The 27,500-nt window shown below is 36.1% G+C and overlaps 1 protein-coding gene and 1 non-coding gene across 2 annotated transcripts in view; both read left to right on the forward strand.

The window, feature by feature from the left end:
* Positions 1 to 3,189: 3,189 nt before the first annotated feature.
* On the forward strand, positions 3,190 to 3,265 carry Trnai-gau (transfer RNA isoleucine (anticodon GAU)). The gene has a single exon. It is a non-coding gene; the product is annotated as a tRNA-Ile (tRNA).
* Positions 3,266 to 6,123: 2,858 nt separating this feature from the next.
* Positions 6,124 to 27,500, forward strand: part of LOC144636912 (uncharacterized) — a 31,042-nt gene continuing 9,665 nt past the window's right edge. The window contains exons 1-8 of the mRNA XM_078496114.1: positions 6,124 to 6,492; positions 17,835 to 17,949; positions 18,625 to 18,738; positions 21,281 to 21,394; positions 21,543 to 21,656; positions 22,393 to 22,506; positions 22,783 to 22,902; positions 23,817 to 23,957. Coding sequence (XP_078352240.1) covers positions 6,124 to 6,492; positions 17,835 to 17,949; positions 18,625 to 18,738; positions 21,281 to 21,394; positions 21,543 to 21,656; positions 22,393 to 22,506; positions 22,783 to 22,902; positions 23,817 to 23,957 — 1,201 coding nt within the window. The remainder of the gene's footprint in view (positions 6,493 to 17,834; positions 17,950 to 18,624; positions 18,739 to 21,280; positions 21,395 to 21,542; positions 21,657 to 22,392; positions 22,507 to 22,782; positions 22,903 to 23,816; positions 23,958 to 27,500) is intronic.

Raw genomic sequence — 27,500 nt, forward strand, 5'->3', positions numbered from 1 at the left:
CGTTTACAATTCGACTCAGACATTAGACACGGATGTCTTGCAGTATTTTTGCGGCATCTTTCCATTATTATTTATTTTTTGTCAAAGTTTTGGGTAAAGTGAGACGAAAGTAGACGGCCAAAGTTTGGCAAGTAGCCGGTTGTTTCAGCCGCTACCGGCCCTATTCAACTTCCACAGTCATCCCTCTACGGGAAATAAATTTCCCCGATTCCAAAACTAAACTCAAAACGCTTGAATGACGAACCAAAAAATAATTCATTTCTCGATTAAAAGATCGAAATATCTGGAAAATAACAGTACTAGCTCCTCGTCAATTAAATTTTTTATCTTCGAAAGAGTTACATAATAGTCAAGAATAAAATCTTAAAAACACAATTTCGAACTATTCAAAACCAGATTAACGTGCGTCACACGACAGGCAAAATGTTTCAGATGAATTTTTTATCGAAAAGGAGACCAAGCAACCTTTTGAAATCGAAGACTTTTAAAGCCGTGACATTATGCATGCAGGCCGTGATAAAATTTAATTAAAATAAAATTCAGGTATCTTTCAGTAAACAAAACATGCCGTTATGACGCCGGAAATCCAGCTCACGCATACTATACCCCGTGACTCACGCAAACCTCCGACTTTAATACGTGCTACTACAGTCATTCCTTTCTAAACATTTCTTATTGAGCACCACCGTACTTTTCTACCCAAAAAACTCATGAGACCGCCCGGTTTTAACTTGTTTTAACCTTTCAAAAATTAGAGCGTTCGAAACTAAATAAGATCCTGTAATCTGTTTATTAATAGAGACAAACAAGATACAGCCCTTTACCAGCACTCTTTAAAACTTCTGAAACCCTTCAAAATCAGGCAAAATAAACTTTTAAAATAACCTTTATCAATGTTTCTTATTTTTTATTCAGTTCTATAAACTGCCTTTCATACACTACTGTCAAACAAAAATTTCAACTTCCTCAAAGTTTCAAGACAAAATAATAAAAAATATTTCGTGCGCAATGTAATTTGATTAAGCCAATATTATCACGTCTAAAAATACTTCAAGCAGTTCAGTGAAAACCCGTTTTTTTTTTCTTATCAACGAAAACCACTTTCAAATAATCAATACATGAAAATAACAATAAGATCAGAAGGAAGAAAGGAACCTTTCTAATTATTTGAAGACTTTCAAAGCCGTGATATTATGCATCCAATCCGCGATAGAATTTAATTACAACAAAATCCAATTGAAGTCCTTTTTTTCAGTTGATAGCTTTATCCAACTTGTGAAAAATTCCATTCAAGTTCCTACCAATACTGTACATTCCCACTGTTTTGCTCAGGTCTTCAGAAGCGTCTTATACTAACCAAATCTAAAATAATTCCAAAACATGCTGTACAAACATTCTACTCTTTGTGACAAACGACTTGACGACCAATTGTTCAGAAATGAAAATCGACACAGTTCTTGCAAAATAAAAAAAAGTTTTTCGGCGGAGTCCGGCTCAAAAAATATACCGCAAGATCACACCCCCATTCACGGTCAGAAACCAGCAAACCGTCTAGTTTGCTAAAATAAAAAACACTGCGTGACATCAATGACGTTACTTTTTTCATTTACAAAAATAACTTCAACTTGTCAAAGTAAGTACAGTTTCACAATGGTGAATATTAGTACTTTGCCCTTGAGCTTTTTTCTCTGCCCTTCCGCCGAAGCAAAAAAATACAACCTGAATACACATTAACCCAAAAGTCGACCCAGTGTGCCTGCAACGATTTCCTGTCAAAACTAAAATGAAAACCATTGTCGTATGCGTCACCCGTGGCGGTTTTGTAGCAACCCCAGGCGATCCCCGTCTTTTTTGGCCGACAGGAGACTATCGTCTAGGAGGGTAAAATATAAATCGGCCGCGCCCGATTAAAAATACATTGTTTACTTTAGGCCTCTGTAAAACTGTTTTTCATTTTATTAAGATGCCTTGGACTTAAAAAAATCACCTTTCTATCCTTTTCTGGATGAGGTGACTCTTTTTGGTGGAAGGGCAGAAAGATGATAGTAAATTGCCCTGACAAACAAATTAAAGCCAACCGCAAGCAAACCAGAGTGAAAGCTAACTGCAAGCAAACCGGTGTGAAACTTACTGCAAGGAAACCAGGCTGAACTTTAGTGAATGCAATTTAATGATATTCCATTATACTGCTAAATTCCGCTGAATGGGGCCGGCATCCTCTAGATGCAACCTAATGATCCTGTGATGAATATTCAACTAAAAGTTTCCTAAGAATATCATTAAAAAGGATGAGGTTAATAGTGTCCCTTTGTTCTGGACTCATATACTCAGGACCTATTTCTCTTCAGCCGTCTGGTCCATGTCCCCTCACTACCTTTCTTCCCCTTTACCCATCCAAAACACCTCACTCCTTTGTCCCTACTTAAATATGACAATAACAATAATTTGGTTTGCAATGAAATAGACAGGGCAATAAGAAATTTCCCTGAAGTGTCCCTTCCATGTCTATCAGAAAACTTTTCGTGATATTGGTTATCAAAAATTCGGCGTTTGACATTAATACATGTAATTATTAAGCAGAAAACAGAATGGAGACTTTACACTCCAGCTAGCCTACTACGCACTCCGGTTAGCCTATTCACTCTGCTTAGCCTGTTTACAGTTAGCAGTTAGCTTTAAATAATGGTAATCGTAGCATGCAGGCCTTAGCCAGGATGTAAAAAGTGGAAGTCCAAATTTTTTATAAGGCCTGAGGAGGGGCCCGAGGAGGCTCGAGGAGCATGCAAGATGTTTTTCTGCAGTTATGAGTGCAAAGGTATCTAACGATTTCCAAATTTGCTAAAAAAACTCTGTATACAGTTATTCATGTTAATTTTCTCTGAAAAGTGCCTGTCCATAGGACCCCTGGACTCCCACCTGGCAAAATGCCTGGTAACACGATATATTCTAGTGAAGAAATTATTCGACATGACACGAGCGTGGGAAAAAGAAAAAATCTGAGTCCCCGACGGGAATCGAACCCATGGCCTCCCAGATACCGGTTGGGCACTCTAACCAACTGAGCTACGTGAGACTCGTTGTGAGCTGGGCCATTTACTAGGTTGATATATGATTTCGACATTGATGATCCTAGCAGTATGCAGGACGCGTGTCATATATCAACCTAGTAAATGGCCCAGCTCACAACGAGTCTCTCGTAGCTCAGTTGGTTAGAGCGCCCAACTGATTATCTGGGAGGCCATGGGTTCGATTCCCGTCGGGGACTCAGATTTTTTCTTTGTCCCACGCTCGTGTCATGTTGAATAATTTATTCACTATTTATCACCGAACTTGAAATTTACCATCTTTATTATAGTGTATACCTGTCGGTTATAGATAAATTGCAAAACTATCGCTTTAATCAGTGCTCTACTGTCGTGGGTAGAGTATACCTGACAGTTATAGATAACATGCAAAACTATCGCTTTAATCAGTTCTATACTGTCGTGGGTAGAGTATACCTTATGGTTATAGATAACATGCAAAGCCATCGCTTTAATGAGTTCTATACTGTCGTGGGTAGTGTATACCTGACGGTTATAGATAACATGCAAAACTATCGCTTTAATCAGTGCTATACTGTCGTTGGTAGTGCATACCTGACAGTTATAGATAACTTACAAAACTATCGCTTTCATCAGTTCTATACTGTCGTGGGTAGAGTATACCTGACGGTTATAGATCACATGCAAAACAATCGCTTTAATCAGTTCTATACTGTCGTGGGTAGTGTATACCTGTCGGTTATAGATAAATTGCAAAGCTATCGCTTTAATCAGTTCTATACTGTCGTGGGTTGTGTATACCTGATGGTTATAGATAACATGCAAAACTATCGCTTTAATCAGTTCTATACTGTCGTGGGTAGTGTATACCTGACGGTTATAGATAACTTGCAAAACTGTTGCTTTAATCAGTTCTATACTGTCGTGGGTAGAGTATACCTGACGGTTATAGATAACATGCAAAACTATCGCTTTAATCAGTGCTATACTCTCGTGGGTAGTGCATACCTGACGGTTATAGATAACTTGCAAAACTATCGCTTTAATCAGTTCTATACTGGCGTGGGTAGTGTATACCTGTCGGTTATAGATAAATTGCAAAACTATCGCTTTAATCAGTGCTATACTGTCGTGGGTAGATTATACCTGACGGTTATAGATAACATGCAAAACTATCGCTTTAATCAGTTCTATACTGTCGTGGGTAGATTATACCTGACGGTTATAGATAACATGCAAAACTATCGCTCTAATTAGTTCTATACTGTCATGGGTAGTGTATACCTGACAGTTATAGGTAACTTGCAAAACTATCGCTTTAATCAGTTCTATACTGTCGTGGGTAGTGCATATCTGACGGTTATAGATAAGGTAAAGTCTGTGTCCGGGCCATGAGGCCCATACAGCCGGAGCTTATCCCGGTTTCCATACCATTAAGCGACTAGGAGTATTGCTACTCACCCCTGGATGGGATGCTAGTCAAGTGCAGGGTTATTTATACACCTGGGTGGAGAGAGGCACTGTGAGAGTAAAGTGTCTTGCCCAAGAACACAACGCATCGCCCCGGCCAGGCCTCGAACCCGGGCCATTCGACTCGGAGTCAAGCGCGCTAACCATTAGGCCACCGCAGGCATTAATTAGTTCCCCCTTTAGAATCAATTCTGGTAAAAGGGTTTATTGTCAATAATAAAAGCAAGGAATGCTACTTTTAAAACAAGGACGATAGTTACATTGAGCCGAATTTGATGATCTATTAGAAGTGTACGCGCTGACATTTCTGTTCAAAACAGCACATCTAGACTTATACAAAATAAAAGATTTTTATGATCTTTAAGTGCCGTTTAAGTGTCTCTTAAAGATCAGGAAATCTGTCATTTTATTCTGTGGGGTACCTTTAATATACAATTTAAATATTTTTAAAGATACATATCCGCCATTTTTATTGGAAAAACTTTCTCTCAAAAGTATAATTCTTTACTTCACCTTTAATATGCAAATTAAAGACTATTAAAGGGATCATTACATTTACCTTACCTTTAAGTAGAGAATTAAATTTCTTAAAGGTATTATTAACTTTAAGTTGCGATTTGGACCTTTAAGGTCTCTTAAAGGTTACTTAAAGGGAGCGTAGAGGTTTTAATGCTTAACTTAAAGACTTTTATCATCTTTAAGTGACATTTAATTTTCTCTTAAAGATCAGGAAATCTGCCATTTCGTCCTGTGTAGTTTGACAAGGAAAGCAAGTAAGACAAGAAGAATGCAATTGGAAACCAATATCGTTAATTAACACTCACAAGCAAACAGAACTGTAATTATTCAAACTACTAAAAAATGTTAATAAAAAAGCAGGTTCTGTTTAGCGTTAGAATAATCAATTCATGGTTAAATATAGGATAGACCCGCATTCAAAAGCCAAAGGAAATAATAGAAAAATGTCTGTCCTTTACGAGCAAGCTCAGTTTTCGTATCATCCGGTAGACTTCGTATCTGTGTGTCAACGTATCAAGACATTAATAACAAGAATTATGAACCATGTTTTTGTTTTTATATATTTTTTGTTTGTTTGTTTTTCAACTTTTTTGTGTACTTTTTGTACCAGAGGTTTTCTGAGCTATAGCTTTATTAATTCCATTGGTTAATTGGCTTTATTATCGCGAAGATCTAACACACAAAGCCGCCTCTCAAAGCCGCGCGAAAAACTCTATCCTAGTTGTTTTTGCTTTTTCTTTCTTTATTCGTCATTCGCTCTAAAAGTTTAAAAAAGGGGAGAATCGCTCGAAGTCCACAAAGATCTATACTACGGTGACCTGTTTTCTCAAGTTATCATTTTCTTTTTTGTCACGCGACCTACAGCATGCATTTGCGTAGCGTTAATTGATTCGTTTTATTTAAAACAGTTTCGGAATGATCTAACTTGTCCGATAGCTTGCGGGTGGTTTCTCCTTAAAAGGAAAATGTGGATACGAAGTTGGCAGTTGATTAACGATCACTTTACGACGTATCCAAGCCCCAATTTGAGAACAACATTCAACTCAAATGCGGCATCAGGAAGACTGCTAGAGGAGAAAGGTTTGCAAAAATGCAACAATTTGTTTTCTACTTAACGTTCTTTCTGCTACCTCCTCTTAAAGCAGACCAGAGCCAAGTGGACGGCAGCCGTGGTTTAAAGCGAGGCGTTCATGTACAGGGAAACCGAGTATCGTACGGAAACTTTGCAGTTGACAAGTTTCATCGTCTTCAAGTATCAGTTGGTTCATCTTCTCTTGTGAGCAATTACAGAGAATGTGCTCTAAGCTGTGTTAACAAACCGCAATGCTCTTCGTTTAACTTCGCCTCGTCTCCGCGTTCAGATGGAAAATACCGATGTGAGTTGTTAAACGAAGACAAGTACTCTGCAAACCCAGGCCAGCTTGTTAGCTCACAGGAATACCACCATTACAGCATCGAGGTATTTCAACTATTGATTAGCACTAGTTTAATAAGTTTAACTTGTCAACGAAAACTATCAAGAGTCATTTAAAACATGCACCCATTGCAACTTGTTTCAGCTTGGTTTAGTAAGTAGAAGGACCTCTCTTGGAGCTAATCTAAATTCAGAGAAAAAGAGCATAGAAAAAAATTTGCACGCTTCCTAATCTAAAACTAACCAGTTGGATGTATGTACCATTTTATTAAGACAGGTTGACTCGTTTTAGTTTGCGTTTGGTAGATTATCCATATTTTAAGCTAGGATACCCATATTGAAAAAAAAAACGGTTTTAGCTTAAGCTGTAATCTTTATTTATAAGATTGAACAGGTGCTCAAAATTAAGTAGTTTATTGATACAACGGCGAAAGATCTAAATTTTGAAAGCTGTAAACATCACGTAAACATATAATATATCAAGTACTAACTCTGGCTTATTTTATAAAATAAACAGCGAGTCTTGGTGAATAATTTATTGTGACAGTATAAATGATTTCGGAATCACAAAGATTTATAACTAGCCTTTTCAACATTTTTAACAGTGAGGCTTGCGAGAACACAGTTAAAATTAGAATGAAGCGTTTTAACAATTTTTCCAAAAATACACGATAAATAGTTTAAGCAAACCGGACGCTAAAATTAATTAGAACATTTGAGACTATACTTGGATAAAAAGGAAAGGCATTTTTCATTGCAAAACAACTTATACTTTCCAGTGAAATTTTCAGTACGGCAAATTTTGGCAATGCTTCCTCTTTGTTGAAACTGTATTGTATTCATGATAATTAAAATAGAGGTTGTTGTACGCGAAGGTTGATAAAAAATTTAATGACTTTACTTTCTGAGATCTATAAAATCGTCTTTATTTGGTGTTTTTCAATGCTTGGTTGCCGTGGTAACGCAAAATGTGCTTGCCAAATTAAATATGCAAATATAAAACTTTTAAGTCTTATCTTACAACCTGCTTAATTTGAGCTCGTCAGCTGCAACGATTGGGACGCGAGCGTGAATTAAGATCAAATAAAGCATGGATAGATTTTCTCGTTTCCTTTACTAAAACCACCATGTAGCATTTTACTTAGACAGGTGACTCGTTTTAGCTTGCATTTGGTACACTATACAGATTTTAAGCTAGGATAGCCATGTTGAAAAAATGGGTTTAGCTTAAACTTCAATTTAAATCCATAAGATTGAACAGGTGCTCAAAATTAAGTTGTTTATTGATACAACGGCGAAAGATCTAAATTTTGAAAGCTGTAAGCATCACGTAAACATATAATATATCAAGTACTAACTCTGGCTTATTTTATAAAATAAACAGCGAGTCTTGGTGAATAATTTATTGTGACAGTATAAATGATTTCGGAATCACAAAGATTTATAACTAGCCTTTTCAACATTTTTAACAGTGAGGCTTGCGAGAACACAGTTAAAATTAGAATGAAGCGTTTTAACAATTTTTCCAAAAATACACGATAAATAATTTAAGCAAACCGGACGCTAAAATTAATTAGAACATTTGAGACTATACTTGGATAAAAAGGAAAGGCATTTTTCATTGCAAAACAACTTATACTTTCCAGTGAAATTTTCAGTACGGCAAATTTTGGCAATGCTTCCTCTTTGTTGAAACTGTATTGTATTCATGATAATTAAAATAGAGGTTGTTGTACGCGAAGGTTGATAAAAAATTTAATGACTTTACTTTCTGAGATCTATAAAATCGTCTTTATTTGGTGTTTTTCAATGCTTGGTTGCCGTGGTAACGCAAAATGTGCTTGCCAAATTAAACATGCAAATATAAAACTTTTAAGTCTTATCTTACAACCTGCTTAATTTGAGCTCGTCAGCTGCAACGATTGGGACGCGAGCGTGAATTAAGATCAAATAAAGCGTGGATAGATTTTCTCGTTTCCTTTACTAAAACCACCATGTAGCATTTTACTTAGACAGGTGACTCGTTTTAGCTTGCATTTGGTACACTATACAGATTTTAAGCTAGGATAGCCATGTTGAAAAAATGGGTTTAGCTTAAACTTCAATTTAAATCCATAAGATTGAACAGGTGCTCAAAATTAAGTTGTTTATTGATACAACGGCGAAAGATCTAAATTTTGAAAGCTGTAAACATCACGTAAACATATAATATATCAAGTACTAACTCTGGCTTATTTTATAAAATAAACAGCGAGTCTTGGTGAATAATTTATTGTGACAGTATAAATGATTTCGGAATCACAAAGATTTATAACTAGCCTTTTCAACATTTTTAACAGTGAGGCTTGCGAGAACACAGTTAAAATTAGAATGAAGCGTTTTAACAATTTTTCCAAAAATACACGATAAATAATTTAAGCAAACCGGACGCTAAAATTAATTACAACATTTGAGACTATACTTGGATAAAAAGGAAAGGCATTTTTCATTGCAAAACAACTTATACTTTCCAGTGAAATTTTCAGTACGGCAAATTTTGGCAATGCTTCCTCTTTGTTGAAACTGTATTGTATTCATGATAATTAAAATAGAGGTTGTTGTACGCGAAGGTTGATAAAAAATTTAATGACTTTACTTTCTGAGATCTATAAAATCGTCTTTATTTGGTGTTTTTCAATGCTTGGTTGCCGTGGTAACGCAAAATGTGCTTGCCAAATTAAACATGCAAATATAAAACTTTTAAGTCTTATCTTACAACCTGCTTAATTTGAGCTCGTCAGCTGCAACGATTGGGACGCGAGCGTGAATTAAGATCAAATAAAGCGTGGATAGATTTTCTCGTTTCCTTTACTAAAACCACCATGTAGCATTTTACTTAGACAGGTGACTCGTTTTAGCTTGCATTTGGTACACTATACAGATTTTAAGCTAGGATAGCCATGTTGAAAAAATGGGTTTAGCTTAAACTTCAATTTAAATCCATAAGATTGAACAGGTGCTCAAAATTAAGTTGTTTATTGATACAACGGCGAAAGATCTAAATTTTGAAAGCTGTAAGCATCACGTAAACATATAATATATCAAGTACTAACTCTGGCTTATTTTATAAAATAAACAGCGAGTCTTGGTGAATAATTTATTGTGACAGTATAAATGATTTCGGAATCACAAAGATTTATAACTAGCCTTTTCAACATTTTTAACAGTGAGGCTTGCGAGAACACAGTTAAAATTAGAATGAAGCGTTTTAACAATTTTTCCAAAAATACACGATAAATAATTTAAGCAAACCGGACGCTAAAATTAATTACAACATTTGAGACTATACTTGGATAAAAAGGAAAGGCATTTTTCATTGCAAAACAACTTATACTTTCCAGTGAAATTTTCAGTACGGCAAATTTTGGCAATGCTTCCTCTTTGTTGAAACTGTATTGTATTCATGATAATTAAAATAGAGGTTGTTGTACGCGAAGGTTGATAAAAAATTTAATGACTTTACTTTCTGAGATCTATAAAATCGTCTCTATTTGGTGTTTTTCAATGCTTGGTTGCCGTGGTAACGCAAAATGTGCTTGCCAAATTAAATATGCAAATATAAAACTTTTAAGTCTTATCTTACAACCTGCTTAATTTGAGCTCGTCAGCTGCAACGATTGGGACGCGAGCGTGAATTAAGATCAAATAAAGCATGGATAGATTTTCTCGTTTCCTTTACTAAAACCACCATGTAGCATTTTACTTAGACAGGTGACTCGTTTTAGCTTGCATTTGGTACACTATACAGATTTTAAGCTAGGATAGCCATGTTGAAAAAATGGGTTTAGCTTAAACTTCAATTTAAATCCATAAGATTGAACAGGTGCTCAAAATTAAGTTGTTTATTGATACAACGGCGAAAGATCTAAATTTTGAAAGCTGTAAGCATCACGTAAACATATAATATATCAAGTACTAACTCTGGCTTATTTTATAAAATAAACAGCGAGTCTTGGTGAATAATTTATTGTGACAGTATAAATGATTTCGGAATCACAAAGATTTATAACTAGCCTTTTCAACATTTTTAACAGTGAGGCTTGCGAGAACACAGTTAAAATTAGAATGAAGCGTTTTTACAATTTTTCCAAAAATACACGATAAATAATTTAAGCAAACCGGACGCTAAAATTAATTACAACATTTGAGACTATACTTGGATAAAAAGGAAAGGCATTTTTCATTGCAAAACAACTTATACTTTCCAGTGAAATTTTCAGTACGGCAAATTTTGGCAATGCTTCCTCTTTGTTGAAACTGTATTGTATTCATGATAATTAAAATAGAGGTTGTTGTACGCGAAGGTTGATAAAAAATTTAATGACTTTACTTTCTGAGATCTATAAAATCGTCTTTATTTGGTGTTTTTCAATGCTTGGTTGCCGTGGTAACGCAAAATGTGCTTGCCAAATTAAACATGCAAATATAAAACTTTTAAGTCTTATCTTACAACCTGCTTAATTTGAGCTCGTCAGCTGCAACGATTGGGACGCGAGCGTGAATTAAGATCAAATAAAGCGTGGATAGATTTTCTCGTTTCCTTTACTAAAACCACCATGTAGCATTTTACTTAGACAGGTGACTCGTTTTAGCTTGCATTTGGTACACTATACAGATTTTAAGCTAGGATAGCCATGTTGAAAAAATGGGTTTAGCTTAAACTTCAATTTAAATCCATAAGATTGAACAGGTGCTCAAAATTAAGTTGTTTATTGATACAACGGCGAAAGATCTAAATTTTGAAAGCTGTAAACATCACGTAAACATATAATATATCAAGTACTAACTCTGGCTTATTTTATAAAATAAACAGCGAGTCTTGGTGAATAATTTATTGTGACAGTATAAATGATTTCGGAATCACAAAGATTTATAACTAGCCTTTTCAACATTTTTAACAGTGAGGCTTGCGAGAACACAGTTAAAATTAGAATGAAGCGTTTTTACAATTTTTCCAAAAATACACGATAAATAATTTAAGCAAACCGGACGCTAAAATTAATTACAACATTTGAGACTATACTTGGATAAAAAGGAAAGGCATTTTTCATTGCAAAACAACTTATACTTTCCAGTGAAATTTTCAGTACGGCAAATTTTGGCAATGCTTCCTCTTTGTTGAAACTGTATTGTATTCATGATAATTAAAATAGAGGTTGTTGTACGCGAAGGTTGATAAAAAATTTAATGACTTTACTTTCTGAGATCTATAAAATCGTCTTTATTTGGTGTTTTTCAATGCTTGGTTGCCGTGGTAACGCAAAATGTGCTTGCCAAATTAAACATGCAAATATAAAACTTTTAAGTCTTATCTTACAACCTGCTTAATTTGAGCTCGTCAGCTGCAACGATTGGGACGCGAGCGTGAATTAAGATCAAATAAAGCGTGGATAGATTTTCTCGTTTCCTTTACTAAAACCACCATGTAGCATTTTACTTAGACAGGTGACTCGTTTTAGCTTGCATTTGGTACACTATACAGATTTTAAGCTAGGATAGCCATGTTGAAAAAATGGGTTTAGCTTAAACTTCAATTTAAATCCATAAGATTGAACAGGTGCTCAAAATTAAGTTGTTTATTGATACAACGGCGAAAGATCTAAATTTTGAAAGCTGTAAACATCACGTAAACATATAATATATCAAGTACTAACTCTGGCTTATTTTATAAAATAAACAGCGAGTCTTGGTGAATAATTTATTGTGACAGTATAAATGATTTCGGAATCACAAAGATTTATAACTAGCCTTTTCAACATTTTTAACAGTGAGGCTTGCGAGAACACAGTTAAAATTAGAATGAAGCGTTTTTACAATTTTTCCAAAAATACACGATAAATAATTTAAGCAAACCGGACGCTAAAATTAATTACAACATTTGAGACTATACTTGGATAAAAAGGAAAGGCATTTTTCATTGCAAAACAACTTATACTTTCCAGTGAAATTTTCAGTACGGCAAATTTTGGCAATGCTTCCTCTTTGTTGAAACTGTATTGTATTCATGATAATTAAAATAGAGGTTGTTGTACGCGAAGGTTGATAAAAAATTTAATGACTTTACTTTCTGAGATCTATAAAATCGTCTTTATTTGGTGTTTTTCAATGCTTGGTTGCCGTGGTAACGCAAAATGTGCTTGCCAAATTAAACATGCAAATATAAAACTTTTAAGTCTTATCTTACAACCTGCTTAATTTGAGCTCGTCAGCTGCAACGATTGGGACGCGAGCGTGAATTAAGATCAAATAAAGCGTGGATAGATTTTCTCGTTTCCTTTACTAAAACCACCATGTAGCATTTTACTTAGACAGGTGACTCGTTTTAGCTTGCATTTGGTACACTATACAGATTTTAAGCTAGGATAGCCATGTTGAAAAAATGGGTTTAGCTTAAACTTCAATTTAAATCCATAAGATTGAACAGGTGCTCAAAATTAAGTTGTTTATTGATACAACGGCGAAAGATCTAAATTTTGAAAGCTGTAAACATCACGTAAACATATAATATATCAAGTACTAACTCTGGCTTATTTTATAAAATAAACAGCGAGTCTTGGTGAATAATTTATTGTGACAGTATAAATGATTTCGGAATCACAAAGATTTATAACTAGCCTTTTCAACATTTTTAACAGTAAGGCTTGCGAGAACACAGTTAAAATTAGAATGAAGCGTTTTTACAATTTTTCCAAAAATACACGATAAATAATTTAAGCAAACCGGACGCTAAAATTAATTAGAACATTTGAGACTATACTTGGATAAAAAGGAAAGGCATTTTTCATTGCAAAACAACTTATACTTTCCAGTGAAATTTTCAGTACGGCAAATTTTGGCAATGCTTCCTCTTTGTTGAAACTGTATTGTATTCATGATAATTAAAATAGAGGTTGTTGTACGCGAAGGTTGATAAAAAATTTAATGACTTTACTTTCTGAGATCTATAAAATCGTCTTTATTTGGTGTTTTTCAATGCTTGGTTGCCGTGGTAACGCAAAATGTGCTTGCCAAATTAAATATGCAAATATAAAACTTTTAAGTCTTATCTTACAACCTGCTTAATTTAAGCTCGTCAGCTGCAACGATTGGGACGCGAGCGTGAATTAAGATCAAATAAAGCGTGGATAGATTTTCTCGTTTCCTTTACTAAAACCACCATGTAGCATTTTACTTAGACAGGTGACTCGTTTTAGCTTGCATTTGGTACACTATACAGATTTTAAGCTAGGATTGCCATGTTGAAAAAATGGGTTTAGCTTAAACTTCAATTTAAATCCATAAGATTGAACAGGTGCTCAAAATTAAGTTGTTTATTGATACAACGGCGAAAGATCTAAATTTTGAAAGCTGTAAACATCACGTAAACATATAATATATCAAGTACTAACTCTGGCTTATTTTATAAAATAAACAGCGAGTCTTGGTGAATAATTTATTGTGACAGTATAAATGATTTCGGAATCACAAAGATTTATAACTAGCCTTTTCAACATTTTTAACAGTGAGGCTTGCGAGAACACAGTTAAAATTAGAATGAAGCGTTTTAACAATTTTTCCAAAAATACACGATAAATAATTTAAGCAAACCGGACGCTAAAATTAATTAGAACATTTGAGACTATACTTGGATAAAAAGGAAAGGCATTTTTCATTGCAAAACAACTTATACTTTCCAGTGAAATTTTCAGTACGGCAAATTTTGGCAATGCTTCCTCTTTGTTGAAACTGTATTGTATTCATGATAATTAAAATAGAGGTTGTTGTACGCGAAGGTTGATAAAAAATTTAATGACTTTACTTTCTGAGATCTATAAAATCGTCTTTATTTGGTGTTTTTCAATGCTTGGTTGCCGTGGTAACGCAAAATGTGCTTGCCAAATTAAATATGCAAATATAAAACTTTTAAGTCTTATCTTACAACCTGCTTAATTTGAGCTCGTCAGCTGCAACGATTTGGACACGAGAGCGAATTAAGATCAAATAAAGCATGGATAGATTTTCTCGTTTCCTTTACTAAAACCACCATGTAGCATTTTACTTAGACAGGTGACTCGTTTTAGCTTGCATTTGGTACACTATACAGATTTTAAACTAGGATAGCCATGTTGAAAAAATGGGTTTAGCTTAAACTTCAATTTAAATCCATAAGATTGAACAGGTGCTCAAAATTAAGTTGTTTATTGATACAACGGCGAAAGATCTAAATTTTGAAAGCTGTAAACATCACGTAAACATATAATATATCAAGTACTAACTCTGGCTTATTTTATAAAATAAACAGCGAGTCTTGGTGAATAATTTATTGTGACAGTATAAATGATTTCGGAATCACAAAGATTTATAACTAGCCTTTTCAACATTTTTAACAGTGAGGCTTACGAGAACACAGTTAAAATTGGAATGAAGCGTTTTAACAATTTTTCCAAAAATACACGATAAATAATTTAAGCAAACCGGACGCTAAAATTTATTAGAACATTTGAGACTATACTTGGATAAAAAGGAAAGGCATTTTTCATTGCAAAACAACTGATATTTCCAGTGAAATTTTCAGTACGGCAAATTTTGGCAATGCTTCCTCTTTGTTGAAACTGTATTGTATTCATGATAATTAAAATAGAGGTTGTTGTACGCGAAGGTTGGTAAAAAAATCTAATGACTTTATTTTCTGAGATCTATAAAATCGTCTTTTATTTGATGTTTTTCAATGCTTGGTTGCCGTGGTAACGCAAAATATGCTTGCCAAATTAAACATGCAAATATAAAACTTTTAAGTCTTATCTTACAACCTGCTTAATTTGAGCTCGTCAGCTGCAACGATTTGGACACGAATACCACTTGAAGACAATCATTTCGACTCACGTACAGCATCACAAAGAAAGAAGAAACTTTCTCAAAAATGCTACAGTGTGTTTTCTGTACATGTTTTGCTTTCTTTCTGCTACCTTCTCTAAAAGCGGACCAGGGCCAACTGGACGGCAGCCGTGGTTTAAAGCGAGGCGTTCATGTACAGGGAAATCGTGTATCGTACGGAAACTTTGCAGTTGACAAGTTTCATCGTCTTCAAGTATCAGTTGGTTCATCTTCTCTTGTGGGCAACTACAGAGAATGTGCTCTGAGCTGTGTTAACAATCCGCCATGTTCTTCGTTTAACGTCGCCTCGTCTCCTCGTTCAGATGGAATATACCGATGTGAGTTGTTAAACGAAGACAAGTATTCTGCAAACCCAGGCCAGCTTGTCAGCTCACAGGAATACCACCATTACAGCATCAAGGTATTTTAACAGTGTAATTCGATTGGCCCAAATTAATCAGTGTAAACTGTTAACAAAAATTATCAAGAGTTATTTTATAATTCCCATTTCAACTTGTTTTAGTTTGGTTTGGTAGATAGCTCATCTAAACTCAAGAAAAAAAAGAGGCAAAAAAGAGGCTACTAAATAATTTAAGCGTTTTCTTTGCAAAAACTAATTAGTAATTTACCATAGACATTTTGACTCTTTTAAGCTTGCGTTTGGTAGATCATATTTAGAGCTAGGTTGGCCACATTGAAACAAAACGGGGCTAGCTTTGCATTAGTTAAAGCTTTAGTTTTTATTAATAAGACTGAACAGGTGCCAAAAATCAATTTGCTTGCAGATAAAACCACAAAAGACCTTAAACGAGGAAGTTTTAAAAGCTGTGAACATCACGTATACATAAGTCACATCACGTACTAACTCTATGCATATGGAAATAATTATTTCATAAAATAAAATAGGAAGTCGTGTGAAAACTTCAGTCATTACGTCAGTATAAAAGATTTTGGAATAACATATATAAGCCAACCTTTTCCACGTTTTTCACTTGAGGTTTGCATCTTTTAACAATTTTGGAATGCTGTCCGCGGAGATTGTATTACATTGAATGTTAATGCCAGTCGGGAATTTTTCCGAGTTTGTTTTACGTATACAAAAAAGGTTGCAAAAATTTAGTGCCAATAAAATTTTCTGAGTTCGAAAAACAAAATCGTTTTTTTGTTGATTATAACCTGCGTGGTTGCCATGGTAACGCAAGACAGCCTTGCTAAACGTGTAAATATAAAACTGTCAAAAAGCATTTTTTTCGGTTTTTCGTATGTAAGGTTGCACATATTTGTTCTTTCTTGAGTAGAATGTATTTCGTAGAGCGCTCGCTGACTCAGTTGATTGAGGAACATTAACAATAACTTCACTAGAGTTTAGGCTAGCTTCAAGAGTCTACATCGTTTCATTGCAACAGTTCTGTTTCGTATGGACCAAAAATTGAAAAGCTGGCAGTTAAATGCTTGAATGGTTGCTACAGCGGATCCGTAACATGGTTATTTGAAAGTACTCAAAAAGTTGCCAGGCAACAGATGCATACGTTACTCTAAAGTTCTGTAGTACGTATCGGTTTCTGTGCAGGCATGAACTTGCTAATTCGTTTCGTCTGTTAAGGCTACACAACTCCTTTTTACAAATGATGATGATTTTTTTCATACAGACAAAGACTACATTTTTTGTTGATGTTGCTATAGGGTTTACATCTCTTAAGAACTTTCCATTTTATTCGAAACGGTTTCTTTGAGTCTTGCAAATTCCAAACATGTTTCGACAGGTGGCACTTAGAAATACCGGCCATTATTTCCAGCAGAACTTATACATGGCTTTTAAGCATGTTGTCATGGGTAATGTTTGTAAGACAAGTAACTCCAGAAGAATTTGAAGTTCTGAGGTTTTTGAGGTCATCGTTTACCAGGTGAACATTAAATTAAGCCCAAATGTTAAAGGGACAAAATTGTTTAAGACGGAATCCATCAGGAAATCAAGTAATATTTATGTAAGTTGGACACAAATCGAGTATCAAAATAATTTAAATCTTATTGCGTTATTTTCTACCCTTTTTTAAAACTAAAGATGTAAGTTATTATCCGTGGTAACACCAACACCAATTTCTTGTCAGAGCCTGAGAAAAAAAATTTCAAAGTTCACAAGAACCATGTAAACTTTAGGTAAAATCACACGTGTAGCTGTTTTGTACAATCGTCTTTTAAGCAATTCAGTGAAATTCAGTGGAAGTTCCAAATTTGCTTTCGATGTTTGGTGTTGTTGGAAATTATTTTTTTCAAAGATACTTAAAACAGTAACAAAGAAGTTTGCAATAAGATGTAAATTTATTTTATTCTTTATTTTATTTGTATAAAAAATTTGGTACATAATTTTGTCCAATTGATACTCGAAGTCCTGGCAGATTCCGTCTTAAACCTTTTTTTTTGGACAAAATTGTTGAAACATTTTTTTTCTTTAAAAGGGTTTTACACTCACAGACTTTTGTTTTCTTTTTTTACAGACACCGTGCTCAAGTTTTCCATGTCAAAACGGTGCAAAGTGCGTTCCGAATTACGGTGAAAATCAATACCATTGTGACTGTGCTCCTGGCTACACAGGAAGATACTGCCAAACAGGTGAGTCTAGGTTCGTTTGCCAACAAATGATTATCTTCCAGCTAACAGACTTTTAAAAGCAGCTAATATAATGTAAGAATTATCGAGAACCGATTTTTAAAGTTTACCAGTGCTTAAAATACCAATAAATAAACAAATTATTTAACGTAGCCTGCGTAGCTGGCGGTATTGTTGGGTATTAAAGCGTATTAAAGCGTTGTAAAGCGCCAACCAGCAAGCTGCGAAGCCGCGACAACGAGCGGCGCAGCCGCAAGTGGCTTGGGAAGGAGAAGCTTCCCCTCCCCAAGCTTCTCCTCCCCAAGCCACTCGCGGCTGCGCCGCTTGCTGGTGAGCTTTAATACCCAACAATACCGCCAGCTACGCAGGCTAATTTAACGATACCAATAGTTATTTGAACTTATATTTTTTAAGATAACAACGAATGTTACAGTAATCCCTGTTTAAACGGAGCGACGTGTCTTGACCAGGTTAACGGATATGTTTGTAACTGTCAGCCGGGATACACTGGAGTTTACTGCCAAACAAGTGAGTATTCCATCTATTTCCGATTGACCAGTAAACGCAGTAAATTACATATAGACAGCGTTGTGTTTATAGAGTCAGCATAAAAATTAGCCGTAAGCATGCAGCGTTACCTTATTACCTGAAACACTCTTTAATACGTCTTTTCTGCAGATATCAACGAATGTTCCAGTAATCCGTGTTTAAACGGAGCGACGTGTGTTGACCAGGTTAACGGATATGTTTGTAACTGTCAGCCGGGATACGCTGGAGAGCGCTGTCAGACTGGTAAGAACTCTATCTATTTTCAAGCGTTCACAGCATAGTAATTCGCAAAATTATTGCATGATATAGGATTTCTGGATATAAGTTCTTGAATGTTTATTGACTAGCTAATTTTACCTAAAGAGATGCAACTGTGAGAATTTTATCACAAATGTAGTTTCCGTTGTGACGAGCATCGACTGCTGTTGAAAACTAAGTGTGTTTGAAAACGGCAGAGAAAGTCTATACTGAACTAGCGACGAGGATTAAAAGCAATCGTCAATAGCCTCCTAGAGGAAAAGTACCATAAAATGGCGGTAAGATTGAATTTGAAAACATCAATCCGTTCGACTGCAAAGGTAACCCAACTAGTGTTCATCCAAGTTGGCGGTGTTACAACGTTTGTTCGAGTTCTTCCTCGAAGCTAAATGCATCACGGGGGATTCCAAAATGAAAGTCACTGCTTCTTCACTGCACTCGGAAGGCATCCAGGATATTTTTGACACCTTGACCGATCCATGACCACTTCCAGGAAGGGTTAATTTTGAGCAACTGCACGACAAAATCATGCGTAAGGCCTATTAATGTTTGCTCGTGCACAAGAGTAGACGAAAGGGTCGCGTGTTCGTAAGGGTCTAGTTAAACAAGAGCCTGACCGACCGGTGGGATAGTTTTGGTCTCATTTCAAGGGCAGAACATCTTGAATTCGAGTGGTTTCAGCATTAACATCAAATGCAGGATATCGACTGTTGGAATAACTTTGTGTATACCCTTACCAGGGGGATGTAGGGTGCCCGTTTTGTTTCAAAACAAGGATAGGTTTAGTCAGAATAAAACAATAATCTTCTGGATCATTGTATCATGTCAGGGAATTTTAAAACCGAGAGCCTACTATAAATTTTGGAGTATACTTTTCGCAGCTAATTAAGATTTTCTTTGCTGTTCACAACACAACACCATTCATAATTTGTCGGTTTTGTTGACTTGGGAAATAACACACGACTCAAAATCCCAACGTCCTTCAATTCATTGATAGCCAAAAAAGCACATATGTCAATAACCTGAAAATGCATTATGTACAGCACTAACTATACTAAATTTTAGATATCAACGAATGTTCCAGTAATCCCTGTTTAAACGGAGCGACGTGTGTTGACCATGTTAACGGATATGTTTGTAACTGCCAGCCGGGATACGCTGGAGTTTACGGCTGCCAAACAAGTGAGTATTCCATCTATTTCCGATTGACCAGTAAACGCAGTAAATTACATATAGACAGCGTTGTGTTTATAGAGTCAGCATAAAAATTAGCCGTAAGCATGCAGCGTTACCTTATTACCTGAAACACTCTTTAATACGTCTTTTCTGCAGATATCAACGAATGTTCCAGTAATCCGTGTTTAAACGGAGCGACGTGTGTTGACCAGGTTAACGGATATGTTTGTAACTGTCAGCCGGGATACGCTGGAGAGCGCTGTCAGACTGGTAAGAACTCTATCTATTTTCAAGCGTTCACAGCATAGTAATTCGCAAAATTATTGCATGATATAGGATTTCTGGATATAAGTTCTTGAATGTTTATTGACTAGCTAATTTTACCTAAAGAGATGCAACTGTGAGAATTTTATCACAAATGTAGTTTCCGTTGTGACGAGCATCGACTGCTGTTGAAAACTAAGTGTGTTTGAAAACGGCAGAGAAAGTCTATACTGAACTAGCGACGAGGATTAAAAGCAATCGTCGATAGCCTCCTAGAGAAAAAGTACCATAAAATGGCGGTAAGATTGAATTAGAAAACATCAATCCGTTCGACTGCAAAGGTAACCCAACTAGTGTTCATCCAAGTTGGCGGTGTTAAAACGTTTGTTCGAGTTCTTCCTCGAAGCTAAATGCATCACGGGGGATTCCAAAATGAAAGTCACTGCTTCTTCACTGCACTCGGAAGGCATCCAGGATATTTTTGACACCTTGACCGATCCATGACCACTTCCAGGAAGGGTTAATTTTGAGCAACTGCATGACAAAATCATGCGTAAGGCCTATTAATGTTTGCTCGTGCACAAGAGTAGACGAAAGGGTCGCGTGTTCGTAAGGGTCTAGTTAAACAAGAGCCTGGCCGACCGGTGGGATAGTTTTGGTCTCATTTCAAGGGCAGAACATCTTGAATTCGAGTGGTTTTCAGCATTAACATCAAATGCAGGATATCGACTGTTGAAATAACTTTGTGTATACCCTTTCCAGGGGGATGTAGGGTGCCCGTTTTGTTTGAAAACAAGGATAGGTTTAGTCAGAATACAACAATAATCTTCTGGATCATTGTATCATGTCAGGGAATTTTAAAACCGAGAGCCTACTATAAATTTTGGAGTATACTTTTCGCAGCTAATTAAGATTTTCTTTGCTGTTCACAACACAACACCATTCATAATTTGTCGGTTTTGTTGACTTGGGAAATAACACACGACTCAAAATCCCAACGTCCTTCAATTCATTGATAGCCAAAAAAGCACATATGTCAATAACCTGAAAATGCATTATGTACAGCACTAACTATACTAAATTTTAGATATCAACGAATGTTCCAGTAATCCCTGTTTAAACGGAGCGACGTGTGTTGACCAGGTTAACGGATATGTTTGTAACTGCCAGCCGGGATACGCTGGAGTTTACTGCCAAACAAGTGAGTATTCCATCTATTTTCGATTGACCAGTAAACGCAGTAAATTACATATAGACAGCGTTGTTTATAGAGTCAGCATAAAAATTAGCCGTAAGCATGCAGCGTTACCTTATTACCTGAAACACTCTTTAATACGTCTTTTCTGCAGATATCAACGAATGTTCCAGTAATCCGTGTTTAAACGGAGCGACGTGTGTTGACCAGGTTAACGGATATGTTTGTAACTGTCAGCTGGGATATACCGGAGTCAACTGCCAAACTAGTAAGTATTCCATTATGATACCATTGGCTGAGTGATCGATTTCCTCAAAATTTCACAGTTGCCCTAGGCCTCGAAGCTTTGCTTCTCGGTTAACTGTTCATTTTTCGACAATCTTTCAGCCTCGGGCATCATCCCACAATACACCAGCCGCCTGAAGGGCTTTGTTTAATGAACATTAGTAGTTGCCATTCGACGTCACCAAAATTCTAGAATTTAAACTGTTAACCTTATAAAGCAATTTTTAGTACACAATATCATAGAAACAAAAAACATTGATTTCTAAGAAAAGTTTGGTATCGATTCAGTTGGTAATTTAGGAAATAAAGCATTTGGAAATTTGTGATGTCGCAGATGAACGGGTTCTTAACTGCCACAAAAACGGATATATTTATCGTATTTCCAATTTTTAGACATGTTAGTAATTAAGAAAATATATCTTAAATAATTTTGAGGGAAAGCGAATGATGTCAACAGCACAATATCTACTTAATTAACTGGTTGTACAATTTTATGGCCCAAAAGAGGGGCACAAACATGCCGGCTGCAGACTATTATAATACCGTAATTTTCTCAAAATGATTTTCAAGATAACTCGCTGGGGAAATACGTTACAAAGCTATCATTTGGGCAAAAAAATGTCTTCCTGCCTGCTTTTTAATCTACTAGTTTTCTGATGTTTTTCATGCAAACAGACAGTTTTTGTAACATTGATGTAACACTGCGCACCATATTGCAGATATCAACGAATGTTCCAGTAATCCTTGTTTAAACGGAGCGACGTGTGTTGACCAGGTTAACGGATATGTTTGTAACTGTCAGCCGGGATCCGCTGGAGTTCACTGCCAGACTGGTAAGAACTTCTTCTATTTTCGAGTACTCACGGCATAGTAGATCGCATAATTATTGCATGATATACATCTTATTAACTAAGCGCGAGGGCGGTATTGGAAGGATATCGACCCGAGATATTGACAGACCGACCGCAGCGAGGTCAGTACAGGAAAGTCCGGGCACCGATATTCTTCCAGTACGATTCCGACCAAGCTTGTTTAATAAGAGATTTATTACACTGCTGTTTAACTTAAAAAAGATATTTTCCTTTTCACTTTATGGTACTTTCTCGCAGATATCAACAACGAATGTGCCAGCAATCCATGTTTAAACGGAGGAACCTGTGTTGACCAGATTAACGGATATGTTTGTAACTGCCAAGTGAAGTACAAGGGAGTGAACTGCCAGACATTGAGTAAGTGGACTGTATGTAGATCAGTTAAGAATGAAAATAAGCGACATTACTATCAATTTCAAAGTCTGCGAGAGAAAAAAATAAAGAAAATATTTAAAAGCCCAAACCATCTAGTTTATGTACGCCAAATATTTTAATTTTTAAACAAATTGATCCGCGAACTTTTTTTTCGTTGACGGTTTCATTACGGAAAACTTTCTCGTAAAATGAAAACAGCTTAAACTCACTGGTAGCGGCCTTGCCTTAGAACTGAAGTCTTCTGTTATTGTATAAAACGATCAAATTCCATCAGTTACCCACTCGTCTAGCATGTCTAGTGGCTTGTTGTTCACTTTTTTGTTCTCACCAGATATTGGCGTAATCTGTGGTCTTTAAATGAACAGACGCACGGCAAAATGGAATCTTCTTGTTAAACAAGCACAGTGTTTCGCTTTTATTTCTCAACGGCGCTTGGGAAGTTAGCATACTTAAGTTACCTTATTACATGAAATTTTCGCGACACTTAAATTTCGCGAATTTCGCGATTCTAAAAAAATCGCGAATATTAATTGACTCGCATATGTCAGTAATCAATTTAAATGGATGTTTCTCGTCAATTGACTCACTTGTAGACATTGTGAGAACTGCTCTGTTGTTGCTTTTGCCGAGATTAAGTCCCCCCTGCGTTTCTGTTAATTTTGACGTTATTGTTTCGATGAAGTCGTTTTATATAATTCAAAGAAAATGTAAATTGTGTCTCACTCAAAAACGCAAAATTAAAGTGATTCAAAATACAAAATTTTTGCAAAATCGCGAAATTTAAGTGTCGCGAAATATGTGCACCTCAAAATCGCGAAATTAACGTGTCGTGAAAATTTCATGTAATAAGGTATTTTCATTCACTCACCTGTATTTGATTTGTTTGGTTCACGTAGAACAATGGCGCGAGTATACCCCCGAATGGTGTGGCAGCCTTGACAATCGAAGAGAGATTCAGTGGGGAGGCATCACAGAAGAGGAATGCAAACAACGCTGTTCAAATTGTGCTGCCATTGAGTACTGGTCTGGCAGTTCAGGTATTTGTTTCGAATGCCTAGATCACACAAAGCGTATACCACATACTAACACTAATGATGCCAGTTATCCACCACACGTGTTTGTAAGGGAGTGAACAGCAGGGGGAAACAAAAACGATCCTTAGTAATAATACAACCTTGTTTTTTGGCGCTTTTTCGTGTTACCCTTACCGTTGTTTCCGTAGCTAAGAAACAATGTGGCTTGTTTGGCTTATGCCCAACGGGTGCGAGATTTACTCTGATCTGAGTGTCATCTTACTTACTAGTTTTAACAATTATTTGGATACATGTATGTCATTTTCATAATAAATAAAACAAAAAATAACACATCCGGCGAAAAAAAAATCAAATCAAATTGACCACTCCCCCAATAAGGCTTTTCAGAGCCAATGGAGACAAACACTGAAACAAATATTGTAAATAAACATAAAATGCTTAAAAAATCACAACTGGCAGAGAGCAGAACAGTTGGCTATGAAGTTGAACACTGGACTTCTGGACTACAGCTAGTGGTCAGAAAAATCTTGAATCCGCAACTGTTAATGACAGTAAATAGTGAAATTTTACACCATGGTTAAGACGAAAGACCCCCGATAACCACAGCACATCCCCATTAAGGCTGAAGAAGGAAGCGATGTAAACATTAGATAGAAAATTTAAAAACGTTTAAAACAGATCTAAAAAATAAAATTGTCTCTAAATTTTCGACCGCCAAGTTCTGCGGTCTTCTTCAGGGAAAGATGATTTCGCGCGATTCACAGAATTCTAATAAGCTGGGACGTTATTGTTCGTTGCCTCCTAGGGAGGCAACCAGTGATGCGTAAACCCTTGGGAAGGGTCCTCTTTCATTTACGAAGTTTTTTTCTAAGAAAGTGTGCAAGGATTCCAGAAACAGTCTTTTGTTCTTGCCGCTCACAACCGCTCACACTCTTTCTTAGACAACAACTCTCTAAATGAAAGAGCACCCTCCCAAGGTTTTACGCTTAACTGGTTGCCTGGCTTGCCTCCCTAGGGGGCAACGAACAATAACGTCCCAGCTTATTAAAATTCTGTGAATCGCGCGAAATCATCATTCTCTGTAGCAGGGCGGTCGAAAATTTAGAGACAATTTTACTTTTTAGATCTATTTTAAACGTTTTTAAATTTTCTTACTATGAGCACAGATCGCTCCAACAGTTTTATTGATGTAAACATTTGTGTAGTTTTCATTATATACCTACCAGCCTGACATTAATATATCTACCTGCTAAATTGTAATTAGCAGTAGTTTCAAACTTCTCATGTTACCTGTACTCTTCCTGCCAGTTTATCTCTACCATTCAGAAACTAGGCAATAGGTCAATTACGATATATTAAAATTCTTACTTGATTCTAAGGCCTGGGAGATTAAACAAATGATATCACATCGATGTCAAGGGTTGAATAAATGATTTCTTTTGTTTAAATCCCCAAGCCTCGATGTTAGCAAATGCCGTATTTTCTCGATTAAACGACGGGTACCAAATAAACGCCGGGTCTCTAAAGTGCAGTTGAAAATAGGCCCCTCAGGTATTTATTTGAGGTAAAATAAGCTGTAGGTAAATTAGCAAGATACATGTTTGTCAGAAAGAATGAATAAATACCTTTGCTTAATGAACATCGGGCTCAAATAAACTGCAGGAGTCAAATAAACGCCGGGCCCACCAGGCTAAGTTCAAGTTGAAATAAACGCCGGGGGCGTTTAATAGAGAAAATACGGTATTTGTCTATTGATTAAATTTTTAAGAAGTTGTCTTAGTACACTAACCGTGCTTACGTAAGACGAAATGATTATCAGGCACCTTGTTGACATCAAATCGAAATTCCCCATTTTAATAGCATTTTTTGTCGTACAGTTATACTCTAACCCCTTCTTGGAAAAGAGAACGAGACATAAGTTTCTTCGGAAATATTCCTTGCACAATCTGATCTATTGTGCTGGAACGAAACTGAGCTCAGAAGCAAATAAACTGGGGGAAAACCCAACACAAGAAACTGTCGATAACAACAAGCTCGGAAGGCGAGAAAAAGCCTGAATTTCGAAGATAATTCAATAGGCCATTTTCGAGTTACCCATTCCCTCTGTTTCAAAACGAGTTTACATGAAAAACCATTAAAATGAGTTTGATTTGCATGAAAATGGACCTGTAGATGAAACTCATTTTCATATGAATGGTTTTGCACGTAGACTCGTTTTGAAATAGAGGCAAAGGGTAACTCGGAAATGGCCTAGTCTAACTTCTTTTCGAGACCTTTTGAGGGGAAGGCTAAATAGAGGATAGAAGAGGGGGAATGCTTACTTTAAACCAAACATCAGATAAAATAGATAAAATAGAGTGAACGTGCTATTGTTTTAGTGTTATTTATTTACAAAAACGTTACAATCAAAAGTGAATGTGATGGATTAACTTATAAGCGTAAAATAACCTTATATTCGTGTTCTTAAACTATCATTGTCTGTCATCTAGGGAAGCGGGCGCGAGGCTAGTGCGTAATATAATTGAGATAGGGTGCCACCAGTTACCAAAAAATGGACTTCACGAGTGGGACTTGAAGCTGATTTCCAGTCTGTACTGCGCAGCCTCGGGGTTTGTTTTCATTTCTATCACTTCGGTAATAGCATACATGAGGTTTTTTAGTCAGCCATTGCGTTTCGTTCAGGAATGCTCGATGCTTGTTATTGAATATTCTTTCGTGTGAGACTCACATAAACATTGCAGGCGAAGAGTGTGCAGTACGGACTGGAAATCATCTTGCATAGAGTTTTTTACTATTGACACTAAAAAGAATCGTTTATTATTGTAGTAGACCTCACTCGATAGCTACCTTGTTCAGTGTACTGAACGCCATCGCACCTAACGCCACCAATCTCTGCATTTGCTAAGCAGTAAATAAGTTCCTTGCAAAGAGTTGGCAATTACACTTAAAAATAACATGAGGGAAAAATGTTTAAATTTCAAGAGTAGAAATTTAGTGTCAATTGTTTGACAAATATTTCTGCCTAAATACACTAATGGCAATGATTTATATAGTCGTCTATATTTTGCAGTAATAATTAATATGCTTAATGACTTGAGTCAATATTGTGATAATTAGGGCTAGCTACGCTGGGCCAGGTAAATATCTGATCTCAACAGCATTTTCTTTTATTAAGATACGGATGTTATTCGTCACGTGTACCTTACAGATAACGCTGTGCTCGTATCATCCTTGACGCCCAACAACGTCATAGCACTGTAGATCTATATTAAATAATAACACTTTAGGATGGGTACCATATTACATCGAGGCTGATAAAAAAAAGATGCTTGATATCTTACAAAAGGATTATGGGTGCTGCCCAGAATGCATCAGCGATTTGTTAAGACTAAATAACAGCCAGCACAGTAGGAAAATACGGGGCGCTTATCTTACCATATTACCTACAAGATACACTAGAGCGAAGGAGGGAGGCCGAACGTTTTCTATAACGACTTCAAAATGTTGGAATCACCTCCCCCTTAAGCTACGCACCGTAAATATCCT

The sequence above is a fragment of the Oculina patagonica genome, chromosome 13, assembly GCF_052425735.1.
Source record: "Oculina patagonica isolate OP01 chromosome 13, crgOcupat, whole genome shotgun sequence".
In the NCBI taxonomy this organism is placed as follows: Eukaryota; Metazoa; Cnidaria; class Anthozoa; order Scleractinia; family Oculinidae; genus Oculina; species Oculina patagonica.